The following is a 12704-nucleotide window of genomic DNA, read 5'->3' as shown; positions in this document are numbered from 1 at the left end:
GTGTGTGTGTGTGTGTGTGTGTGTGTGTGTGTGTGTGTGTGTGTGTGTGTGTGTGTGTGTGTGTGTGTGTGTGTGTTTGGGGGGGTTCTGTAGGATTTTCCATGCCCTTGTCTTGGTCGTGGTTTCAGTGCATTCAGCAGACAGCGTTCAAAAGTGGAAACAACTTTATTTTTCACAATTTTCAAACGAATTTTTGTTTTGTTTAACCATGTCATTTTGACAGGGTTGTTAACACTCTTTTCTGTGTTGTGTCAAATGTAGAAGACATATTTCTTTTCATTTTACAGGGACTTTAATAAAACAAACAAAAAAATACAACCGGAGCTATAAAATAGATTATTAGGATGGTTGTGATCCAGAGTAGGATTGTTTTCTTTTTGATTAAGGTCCGTGTTCTATTGAGTGACATTCTAGCTCAGTGTATGTGAATGCATGAAAAACAACATGCGCATGCCCCCCCCCCCCCAAGGAGGCCATTTCCTCCTCTCGCCTTACCAATGTTTTGCCGCTATCAAACAAGTAAGGAGAACAAGCCCACGGGGACTATCAGCCTGACACACCAGGAAGTGTTGTGACTCGACGCTATGTGTGTCTCGCTGCTCTATTCGAGATGAAAAGGAGGACAAGGTCTTTGAAAGCAGGGGTGTCAAACTCATTTTCATGGCTTGCTTCATCATAGTTCGGAATTGGCCTCGCGGCGCGGGGAGGGTGGGTAATAACGGTGAAACCACATCAGTGTAAAACAGCAAAAATCATGGCTCCGTATGTTTCTTGGTTTTAAGTCTAAGTTTGTCTACTCTAAGGGAACAGACTGCAAAACAAACTCTTGTTTGGTGTAAACAGGAACAGCATTCATGACCTTTAAATCTTCAATCTTTACTTTTTGGAATACCGCAACATGGTTTGTCTTTCCTATCAGGAAACAAAGGTGGAGGTTAAGTGAATGAATATGAAAGAAATAATGAAAATGAGATGATTTTTGTGAACCTAAATTGAAGAGAAATGCCAATTTAATCAACGATAATCTTAGGACAGATGGGCAATCATCTATAAACCAAATATAAAAGTCGAGAGAGTCAAAATAAATACATTTGAAAAGTTTTTGGATTCAATATATTTACAAAGAGGGAAACAAAGTACGTTTTTGCTGTTGATATTTACTTATTGTGACCATTTTGAAACATTGTTTATCAAAGTAAACTGACACTAAATTGAATGAATGCAACTATAAGTACGTTTTTTCCCTACAAAAATAAAAATGACTAAAAACTGCGAACCAGCTCAAGAATTAATTTCAAGTAACTGAATTTGAAAATCAAAAAGTCAAAATCAACTTGCCAGTTGATTTAACCCCGGGATAGCAACATATAGCATGTGGTGCAATTATAATGGCCCGAATATAAGATGGTGTTTTTTGCATTGAAATAAGACTGAAAAAGTGGGGGTCGTCTTATATTCGGGGTCTAGACACTATACCCATTCACAACGCTAGATGGCGCCAGATATCAATGAAGCGAATGCTGAACTTGACTCCCCAGGCCAAAGTGAACCCCTGCCACGAAGAATAAAAATAAAAATAGCGGTAGCACGAAGAAGAAAAATAAAAACTAGCGGTAAGAAGGAAAAGAGAGGAAAATAATCGAAGAGATAACAGAAAATGGAGAATCGTAGTGACAATCTGGAGAAAAGTGGGTCGAAGATCGGCCAGGTTAACCGGCAGCTGAGGAGAAGTTATGATGTAATTTACATTTCAAAAACCAGAAGCCAAACTTGAGTCTTGAAAAAGAGGGGGTCGTTTTATAATCAGGGCCGCCTTATATTCGGGCCAATACGGTATACCAAAACAACCAAAAGGCGTTTGGCATCCATAATGTAGAATATTTCAGGTGAGAGCGCTGGTCATTAGTGGAACACAGACGAGGTGTTAGACCTGCGCCGCATGCGTTTGTCGGGAAAGGCTTTGGCTTCCTCGTGGCGGGCGCTCTTCCAGACTTCTGCTGAGTTCCGTCCCCTGACATTCCGGCTTGAAGCCGATCCAACCGCAAGCGAGAGACAGACTCTCCCGGGCGCCAAACGAGGGCGAGGATCGTGGCGGGCGGAAACCAAGCCGCACGGGCCAAAGCGGCCGGGGAAGCCAGCGCCGTCCAGAAGTCAGCGGGTTGGGTTTGACGCGTCAAAAGCTCTCCACCAGGCGCTCATTTGCAATTCAGCCGCACGCCCGTGAGAGCACCGCATATCCGCCGCATATGCTGATGAATTTGATTAGCATTTAAATGAGGCCTAAATGCCACGCGCGAGGATGACGTTCCGTTTTAATATGAGTGGACAATTGCCGCGTAGAGCCGGCTAATTTCCTTCCATGTCACATTAAGGAATTTTTCCCTACGAATGAGCTATTACAGTTCCTTTGAGGCTTCCTCTTGGTCCCGTATTCCCTCAAGAAGATGGTGCTTAGTCCACAGAAGCCTCCACTTGCCGCTTCCTCTCAGTCAGCTCTCTTCACAGTGAGACATGTAGCCGGCCTTTGACTTACGAGAAGCCAAAACCTTTTCAGTGGGGTGGCTGGAGTGACACGACGACTCACTCGGGGTGGCCGTAAGACGACACATTTGCACACACATGCATTTACCCGCCTGTAACCTCACAACTCATTGGTTGCCAGGTCCGCCTTGGCTATACAGAACACTTTGTCATATCATCCACAGTTTGGGTTTTATGAATGATCACATATATGGAAAGCTGGCCTAGCATATTCCTAATGCAGGATAACATCAAACTGGTGTTGGGCAAAAAATGATGTCACATTCATCTGTCCGATTTCAACAAAACTGGACCAGTAACAAGAGGCACCCCAGTATTTTTATTTTATTCCAAGCCGACGCTATGTTGCAGACTCGTGTTTAGCAGAACGCTGCACTCGGCGCTACATTTGTGTTCTCTGATAGACAACAATGCAGTTTTACCACAGACATATGGACGTCAGACTTTAGTCCAGTGACTATGCTTAGCGTGACCGCGCAATGGCTGGATGAGGGCTCCAGTGTATGAAAGACGACAATGCTTTCACAAAAGTTGTCGGGTCCACACACATCATCGGCGCTCCGCGATGCTTTCCAAACCATGTTTTGACAGCTGAACAGTAACAAAAATATGGTATGTTGCCCCGAGGGACAATTCATGCAATGATCTCGAGGCTATGAATGAATTTGGACCCGCTAGCCTGCGGTGTATAATGCATACGCTTCAGCTAACTGTAATCGAAGCTGTGCCTAGCCAAAGGAGCACAGTGATTCTTCCCCCCCCCCTCTCTGTATTTCTTTTGTCTTTTTGCCCAAATTGCTACTTCATTCTTGTTGGCCTTTCTATCAGAAAAACAAAATTCCATGAACAGGTCCATCCTTTATGCTATGGGATTGGCATATCTGATTGCGCAGTTCGAGTTCACAAACATGTTGATACTAGAGAGACATTGCATGTAGCACATCTCCCGTGTGTGTGCAATGTATGTATTGGGGTCTCAGCCTGACTGCTCGCCTCCTTTGATTGTACGCTGTCGCAGGGGAGGTGCGCTGGTGAGAACTGGAGTGCTCCCCTCTTCCTCCAGCCACGTGAAATACAGTCTAACTCGCACAGATAACTGGTTGTGTGTGCGTGTGCGCGTGTGTGTGTGTGTGTGTGTGTGTGTGTGTGTGTGTGTGTGTGTATGTGTGTGTGTGTGTGTGTTATGTGCGCAGTGGGGGCGTTGGGGGTTCTGTGCCTTCGCCCGCAGCTAATGATGTAATTATGTTGAGAACAAATGCAACAGCGGCGCACATTAGGGAGCCTTTCACAAACAAAGTCAAAACAGAGGAATAAAAAATCCAACTTTGCTCGACATATTAGGACAGCCCCGCCATGATGTTAGATTTTACACTCCTGTGCATAAAAAATAAAAGTTTTGTTGTCAGAAAACCTTTCTTATAAAATTATAACTTTAATCGCTTAAAATTTAGATTTATTGTCACTTGCATATATTTTCCTCGGGGAATTACATCTATATTTTCATAAAATATATTTGTTTCTCATTAATGTTAGGACTGGGAAAATTACAACTATTGTATTTTTTTTTGTTTTTTTTAATAAAATTTGTGTTGTTTTTTTCCCCCAAAATCAATAATTCTCTTGTGACATTGCAGCTTAATGCACATAAAATAAACTGAAAATCTCATATTGCAACTTTTCTCATTAAATTATTGTATCTCATAAACGGACTTCTTTTTTATGATTTAACTATATAATTTAAAATAGGTATTTACATAATTCTGATTTTTTTTTTTTGCCACCATGTTGTGACTTTTTGCCTGTGAAATTCCACGTTTATTCTCACAATTCTTGATTTGGTTTTTATACTATGCCGAGCAAAATTAGAAACAACTCTTTGATTTGTGCTCCTAAGAAAAATGGCCGCCAATCTCAAAGATGAAACCTTTATCAATATCGCAAAAGGCCTATTCCTCTCAAATATTTTATTGTGGCCACCTTGATATGTCACACATGGAGGCTGGAGGGATTATCTCTGCAAAGGAGAAGCACTCACTAGCGCAGATTGTGAGATATTTTTCAGCAGTACTTGAAAGAAATGTTGAAAGAAAGAGACCTTTTTGTATGTCGCTCATCTCGCTTCATTTCTGTCGAGACCGTCTTAATGACAACCCGAACTGTCTTCACTTTTCTGTGTTCTAATATGTTTGTCTCTCTTCCCCCCTTAGGCCACATCTCTCCTTGGAAGGCCTCCAAACAGGTAGGACGCATGTTTACGTGATATTTGTATGTGGCATCTTGCATTACTGAAACAAGTCAGAGGCACAAAAAGCCGTGCTGCCTCAGAGTTGTTTGAGGTTTCGCTCTGTTATGAAAAGAGGAGGCATCTTCAATTTGCACGACCCCCTTCAGATTTCATACTGCACCAGCCTCTGCAATCATCCCTCATTCAGAGCACTAACGCCGAATATCCCGCCGTGATGAATCTCTTCTTTGTGGGTATTGAATCGATTCATTATCGTATCCTTCGCCCGGCCAAGCGGCTGTTTGTCTTTGCGGCATAATCGAGTGAGTGAAGCTAAATATAAAACACGTACTTTAAGGGTGACATGATTCCTTGAGTGGCAATCATCTATCATCCAGACGAACTGTCTGGACTTGGCTTCTTTGCTTTCTTTTCTTCACATTCTTGGCTTCGAACTTGACTTGAACTTATTTGACTCGCCAGGTGCAGACAGACCATTTATCATCCCTAAAGTCCTTGTTTGTCCTCGTGTGGACTTCAGGATTGTATCAGTGTGTTTGTCACCACGTGAAGAAAACTTCATAAAGTCACCTGCAACCTTATGAGGTGGCTGGAGGTTCCGACACACTTGAATGACAGTCGGCTGTTTTGTAAACGTACGAGCTGTGAAATTCACTCAAAATGGCTGCTTTTAACTAAAAGCGGCCCACTCACGGATCCTTTTTTTGGCATGGGTCCTTTTATTGATTGATGAACCTGATGTTGGGGACTTTTTTTTTTCAGGGGCCGAAAATGAATGTTAGACTTTAATGCTTTGCTCCGCCTCCATTAAAAGTCATAGGAAAAAAAAATAAGAGGTTGGCAATCACCCACCCATGGTAAATACTGTAGCTGCTTCTGATTGGTGCTAATTAAAAATGACCACTATGGCATTCGTCAAAGTACGAGTTGACCCGAAATAGCTGACTCCCTGTTCATTTTCAGCCACGGGTCCTCGCGACTTGTCCGTGTGTCCGGTTATAATAGATTTGGCCACCCAATGCTGTCAGGTGTCCGCCCCCCCCCAAAAAAATACACTCAGATGGTGTCAATCAAAACTAAGCATTTTTCTTTTTCGACCAGCATTTGACGACTACTAATTAATTATGCTGTAAACAACTGTTATTGTATTGGATGTTATTGGAATGCGCGAGTGTAACTAATAAAATGGCCACAAAAGCTATTAATGCTGATTGTATGAGAAAAACCTCGAAGCAAGCACTGTGCCAAACACGGGTTAGGACTCATTAAATTATTGAGATAATCATCACGGTTGTAATGCAAAATTGATTGGTGTAAATTGGTTGATCATAAACATGATAACCAGCAAATTGCAAAATATTCATCTGTAGTTCTTCCTAAATCCCTCAAGGGAAGTTTATGTGCTAAAGTACAGATAATGAAAGTTTTTATATATTGAATTCATCGTTTTCTTTGCCTGTGATTGACTGGCAACCAATTCAGGCTGTGTGACAGCTGCGATATGTATCAGCTCGCCCGTGACCCTCGTGAGAATAAGCGGTTGGGGCAATGAATGGTTGGATGTCTTCTTTGCAGTTACCTGACCAGTGGGACCCGCACGGCAGCCCCCAGGCCAACCTGTCAGGTCCTGTCCTGCCTCCAGGCACGCCCTTCCCCAACCAGCCCCAACACCGCACATCTGTACCAGACTCCACCGAAGGCTTCGATCTGAACAAGCCCGACCCCTATGACCTTTATGAGAAGTCCAGGGCAATCTACGAGAGCCGACGTGAGTTTGTTTGCATCAAGGCGCCCGGTCAAGCACATAGCTGAGTCATTTCAGAATTTATGTTTTCCGTGTTTTGTAAAATCCTGCACAGTTAAATTTCAAAAGTTACATTTTATTTGAATCCTAATGTAATTTTAGTATTACTTTAGCAACAGAGTCACAGTTACAGGGTTGTAAAACAGTGTTATTGCTCAAGACTACATGGCAGCTGCTATTCTAACTGTTCAAGAGCAATCTGTAGAATAAAAAGTAGGGAAAAAAATTCTATCAGTATGTTTGGGCGGTACGTCCGCCTCACAGTGCAGAGGTCACGGGTTCGATCCACGTTCCAGCCTTCCTGAATGGAGTATGCATGTTCTCCCTGTGCCTGCGTCGGGTTCTCCGTTTTCCTCCCACATTCCAAAAACAGGCTGATTGAACACTGTAAATTGTCTCTAGGTGTGATTGTGAACACGAATGGTTGTTCGTTTGTGTGTGCCCTGCAATTGGCTGGCAATCGGTTCAGGTTGTCCCCCGCCTACTGCCCGAAGACAGCTGGGATAGGCCCCAGCACGCCGTGCGACCCTTGTGAGGATAAAGCGGTCCAGAAAATGGATGGATGGATTATTATGTTATTTTGTGGTTATATTCCTGAAGGTCAAAGCAATTAACTTGATGCCATTTCTTGTGAGTTATGTAGCTCAATTATTATCTTTATCTCTTGATGGGATTTTTTGTTATCATTATACTGTAGTTATTTTAATTTAGTTTTATAAATACACATTGTACTTTCTGTTTGTTTGCTCTTTCAATTTTACTTGAAGTTATTTCCTTAGTTTTCATGATCAAATTGTTTGAACAATTACAAGAAGGACATATCAACAAAATAATACTGAAAAATAACGAATTCAAAAACGCATTTGTTATATTTGACAAATAAGTGGCTGGGACAAGAAAAAAGACATTTCAGGGGGTGCTCAGGAGCTATTGGGAGTTTTAAATAAGATGTAGCAATTACTTTCACAACAGCTACAATTACATGTTGTGTCAAGACCACCATAACTTACACAACAACTGCACGTTTCTGTATATTCTGCATAGGTTCTTTGAAATTGGATGCGAAAATGTTCTTAAATGACTGACCTGGCAAAAGAAAGAACTCTTAACACTGACATGTTTGCAACAGGTCCAGAATACGAAGAGGTGGAGGTGCACCTGCTGAGGGAGAAGACCGGCTTCGGCTTCCGCATCCTGGGGGGAGACGAGGCCGTGCAGGCTGTGAGTCCGGACGCCCGTGACAAGGCTCGTATGGGACGGGCTGGACCTCACGCTTACTTAAACTTCACCCAGCGTCTTAAAGCCTCCCTCATGTCACGCTACGTGTGCGCTCACTGGCCACTTCAGCAATTTCAAGTTGACCTTTACACAAACAAGGATGCCAGCTGGCGAACAGTCCAGGGTGCACTCAGCCTTTTGCCCAATTGGGAGAGGTTCCAGGTCACCCGTCACCCAAAATTTATTTCATTGTAGATCATCGAAATGACTTCACCAGAGAAAATCCTGCGGCAAATGAAAAAGGATAAATGGATGTCAAGTGCAGATACAGAATTCTTATTGTTGTTGTTTTTTTTTTTTTTTAAACACAGTCGGATCCCCCCACCCCCCGCATTCTCCTTCAAGACCCTGTAAAGTGTTTCTGAATACATTATACATGATTGAAGATAAGTGCATAAAACATGCAAAACAAATCAGTCAGACTTCATAAACGTGTGAACTGGCGCTTCAGGCTGGCGTGGCTGCTTTAGAGCGCCTCGTTGTTGGCCATTAGTGTGCACAAGTCACTTTGAGAAAACAGAAGAGCCAGGGGGAAAATAATCACTCTAATGTGACAATCAATGTGTAGAACGGCACTTTGGGCTAGCATGGCCAATTTAGAGCGACTCATTGTTGTAACATGGAAAAATCCTGCGACAACCTCGGAGGCTGTATGCGGGTATGTTTTCGTAGTCATGTGTAGGCATATTAAAAACGCAAGACAAAGTAGCATCTATTTTTCCAGCACGAGTAGAGGTATTTGAGTGACATTTGACAGTTGAGCAAGCCCACACTGTTCAAGAGCGGTGAGAACAGCTTTTTTTTTCTTCAGGCCATTTTTATTTGCTTGGTGATCATTATGATCATGAAATTTGGCAGGGTTCTCTGTGGTATGTAGAATTGATTCGACAAATCAATTTTCCCTCATACGAACTTTAACATTGCGTCGATCAAAGTACAAGCTCTGGAATATATCTCTCTGACAACGCTCTCTCTGGAAAGGCTGAATTTTTGATTATGGCGTGCCTAATAAAGTGGCCAGTGAGTATATTTACAGTCCCTTTATCTAACCAAACACGTGCAAAAAAAAAGAATAAGTAATAGCAACATAACAGCAGGATTCACAACAGGTGCTTAACCCATCAAAGTTTCCAAGGTCACATTTCGCTTCTTTGCCTTTCTGTCACTCCTCCAGTCTGTCTACATCTCAGTTGTAGCCTGCTGATGACAGGATGGTATGAGAGAAAAGAGGTCACTTAGCTTATAAAGCAAGTTGCAATGGAGTAACTGGAAGAACCACAGAAAGGCATAGAAGCCCAATATATTTAACTTTTTGGAGGAGTGAACTTGTTTTCAAACGTTAGGAGTAAAATATATACTTAAGTACGGATACCTGAAAAATCTACTCTAGCTAAGCTTGTTCCTTCCCCCTGCTGACATTCACTAATTGCCTCCCATACTAAACAATGCCTTGCTAACATGTGGAGTCTCATTGCAATGCAAACCACAGACACGCCCAGCCTGCCGCTTTGCTGCGGCCGATCACACTAATGTCACCTTTGTCCCCAAAACAGATTGTGATCGGCGCCATTATCGAGAACACCCCCGCCGAGCGCGACGGCCGACTCCGTCCGGGGGACGAGCTCATCTCGGTGGATAAAAACGTGGTCGCCGGGAAGCCGCACAAGTTTGTCATCGACTTGATGCACGCCGCCGCTCGCAACGGCCAAGTCAGCTTGACTGTGAGGAGGAGACTGCACATGCCCGGTGAGGAGGGGGGCAGACATTTCGGGGCTTTTAAGAACATCGAGTATGTTTGATTGATGATAGGATTGTGAAAAAAGGTTTCCCACTATCCAAAAAGTGTGAGAAGCTCTCTTCTATAAAGCTGCACAAGAGCTTATTCAATTGTCTCCCTCCAGGTGAAAACTGCCCCGTAAACGGCCGCAGCCCCAGCCTAGTGTCCACTCAGCACAGCTCACCCCGCAACGACGGCGTGCCTCCGGGCCCCGCCGCAGTGGCCGTGGCCACGGAGGGCTCGGCCCTGCACACCAGTGACGTGCTCATTCACCGCAAGGAGAACGAAGGCTTCGGTTTCGTCATCATCAGCTCCCTCAACAGGCCGGAGAATGCTGCCGTCATCAGTAAATTGATTTCCGCACCAACCTATCAATCCAACCTACCTTTCTATCTGTCGAACCAATCCAACCTACAGTTTATACCTAAGTACTTGCCTATCCAAACTGCCTACTGTATCTATCCAACCTACCCAACCTAACCTCAAGCCTGACGGAGAGTAATGTCAGCACGAGTTGGCATTCGTTACATTTACAACTTAATAAAATGTGTCTGTTTCACAGTTCACAGTCACACACACAGGGACATTGCCAACATCCATCCATCAATCCATCCATTTGCTAATCCGCTTATCCACACGAGGGTCGTGGGCGTGCTGGAGTCTATCCCAGCTGTCTTCGGGCAGCAGGCTGAACTGGGTGCCAGCCAATTGCAGGGCACACACAGATGAACAACCATTTGCGCTCACAATCACACCTAGGGACAATTTAGAGTATTCCGTTAGCCTGCCCTGCATGTTTTTGGAATGTGGGAGAAAATCGGAATACCCAGAGAAAACCCACGCAGGCACGGGGAGAACATGCGACCTCCACACAGGAAGGCCGGAGTCAGAATCGAACCCTACACCTCTGCACTGTGAGGCGGACGTGTGAACCAGTCGTCCACCGTGCCGCATATTGTCAACATTTTAGCTATATTTTAATTGTAATTACATTGAACAAGCGCAAAAGTGATGCCTTCACATGTCTACATTATTGAGTAAGAACAACCACACCAAGTCATAAAAGTAGAGTAAACTAGCAACTAATGTAAGTAAATTTAGCCGAAATATTTTAGAGGAACAAAGAGACGTAAAACTTAAAATAAAAATGAGTAATTCCAGCAGATGGTGAATGAACTTTGATGACTGGCAGTTGAAATGCATCACAATTAGACAATAGATATGAACAAAACACCTTTACTCATCAACAGTGTCGAGTACTATTTATCATGCTCATCTAAAAATAGCTGTACCTATATTTCAAATATTTTTATTTTATTTACAATATTTTTATTCAGTTTTTTTGTTTTGATGTGATACACTCTGTGAATAAATGGTTTACTATTCCAACAGAAAACAGGGCATTGTTTTCTTTTTCGCATCGCGTAGTTGTTTCTCATTGCTCTTGCTTCATGTTCTTCCAGCTGTGCCCCATAAAATTGGACGAATAATCGAGGGCAGCCCCGCAGACCGATGTGGCAAACTAAAAGTGGGCGACCGGATCTTGGCGGTGAACGGCCAGTCCATCATCAGCATGCCGCATGCCGACATCGTCAAACTCATCAAAGACGCCGGCCTCACGGTCACGCTGCACATCATACCAGAAGAAGGCAAGTGCGCGGCTTGTGTGTTGTAGTGTTCCAAAACTATTTTTCATTTGAATGATAAGTGGACTTTTTAGTCTATTCTATCCAAAGAGCGAATGAATAAATGATTCCCAGCGCAGCTCTTCACCTCAGGTGATTTTATGCTTCCACTCACAGGCTCTCAATCTGGGCCCGGCTCAGGAAAGCAGAGCCCCATGACCCAGAAACATGGCACCCAGCCCAACCCCGCAGCCCTGACCAGTCAAAGCGGCGCCCAGCTGCCTGGTCAGCCGGCTCCTCAGCCGGGTCAAATGGCCCTTCAGACGGGACAAGCGTCCATCCAGCCTGCTCAGACACCAGCCCAGACCAGCCAAATCCTCATTTGTCCACCGGCAACAGCAGCATCACACCCGGCAACGGCTGGAACGCAGCAGAGCCCTGTCAGCCATCCTTCTGGACCCCCGCCGCAGCTCTACCTACACGACGGAAGGTATGACACTGTCAGAGGAGCAGAAAGAATGTGAATGGTAGGATGGATGCAGAATAGATGGAGAGTAGGGTGATCGGTAGGTTGGATGGTTGGGTGGGTGCATGGATTCAGGGCAAGTTATGATGGATCGGATGATATGGCAGAAGGGTTCATGGACGTAGGATGGATTGATGTTGGTATAGATGTGTAGATGGATCGATGACAGTGAGATGGACAGATATTATGTTTGATGTTAGGTAACACTGCGATTGGCTGGCAACCAGTTCAGGGTGTACCCCACCTACTGCCCGAAGTCAGCTGGGATAGGCTCCAGCCCACCCGCGACCCTTTTTGGTGCGGTGGATGTATGTCGGAGAGTAGGGTGGTTGGATGGATGGATGGATGGATGGATGGATGGATGGATGGATGGATGGATGGTAGTGTGGATATATGGTAGGAAGATGAAGGTCAGATGGATGGGCAGTCCTACCAGTGAGGACAAAGCGCGTACGAGTATATCAACCTTAAGCTGCATGTTGAATGACTGCTCAAACGACTTTCCATACCGAAGGGCTTCTAACTGTGACAAATCAAGTCTTTACTGTCGAGGCCTCGTCTTGAGTGTGCCAGTACGGTCTTGCTGTATACAGTAAGTTCCCGACTTTTTCAACTTTGCTGAGTTTCACCACTCGGCTCATCCAGTCGGTGACACTGAATAATTCACTTCGAGGTGTCCTTTGTATAATGCACGAATCCAAGCTATCAGTGAGTTGTGTGTGTGCGTGCGCACTCTACGTGCGTACGCACTCTGGAGTAGCACTCCAACCCAGCTGTGGCTTTCTACCCATTTTACAAGTGAAAGCATGATGAAAATTTCAAAAGCTTTTTTTAGTGACCCGTGCCTTATATATACACACACACACACACACACACACACACACACACACACACACACACGCACAAGA

The 12704-nt window shown here is 44.2% G+C and overlaps 1 protein-coding gene across 6 annotated transcripts in view; it reads left to right on the top strand.

Moving 5' to 3' along the window:
- magi2b (membrane associated guanylate kinase, WW and PDZ domain containing 2b) overlaps positions 1-12704 on the top strand; it is a 122936-nt gene that overhangs the window by 101697 nt on the left and 8535 nt on the right. For 4 of the 6 annotated variants that reach the window (XM_019888260.1, XM_019888257.1, XM_019888255.1 and 1 more), the window contains exons 12-18: positions 4749-4780; positions 6362-6554; positions 7720-7835; positions 9422-9614; positions 9770-9991; positions 11109-11294; positions 11448-11760. In XM_019888260.1, coding sequence (XP_019743819.1) covers positions 4749-4780; positions 6362-6554; positions 7720-7835; positions 9422-9614; positions 9770-9991; positions 11109-11294; positions 11448-11760 — 1255 coding nt within the window. The remainder of the gene's footprint in view (positions 1-4748; positions 4781-6361; positions 6555-7719; positions 7836-9421; positions 9615-9769; positions 9992-11108; positions 11295-11447; positions 11761-12704) is intronic. The other 2 variants (XM_019888256.1, XM_019888261.1) reach the window with 1 other exon arrangement.

This window comes from Hippocampus comes, unplaced genomic scaffold (genome assembly GCF_001891065.2).
Source record: "Hippocampus comes isolate QL1 unplaced genomic scaffold, H_comes_QL1_v1.1 scaffold112, whole genome shotgun sequence".
Classification (NCBI taxonomy): Eukaryota; Metazoa; Chordata; class Actinopteri; order Syngnathiformes; family Syngnathidae; genus Hippocampus; species Hippocampus comes.
This window is presented reverse-complemented; position numbering and strand designations above follow the sequence as displayed.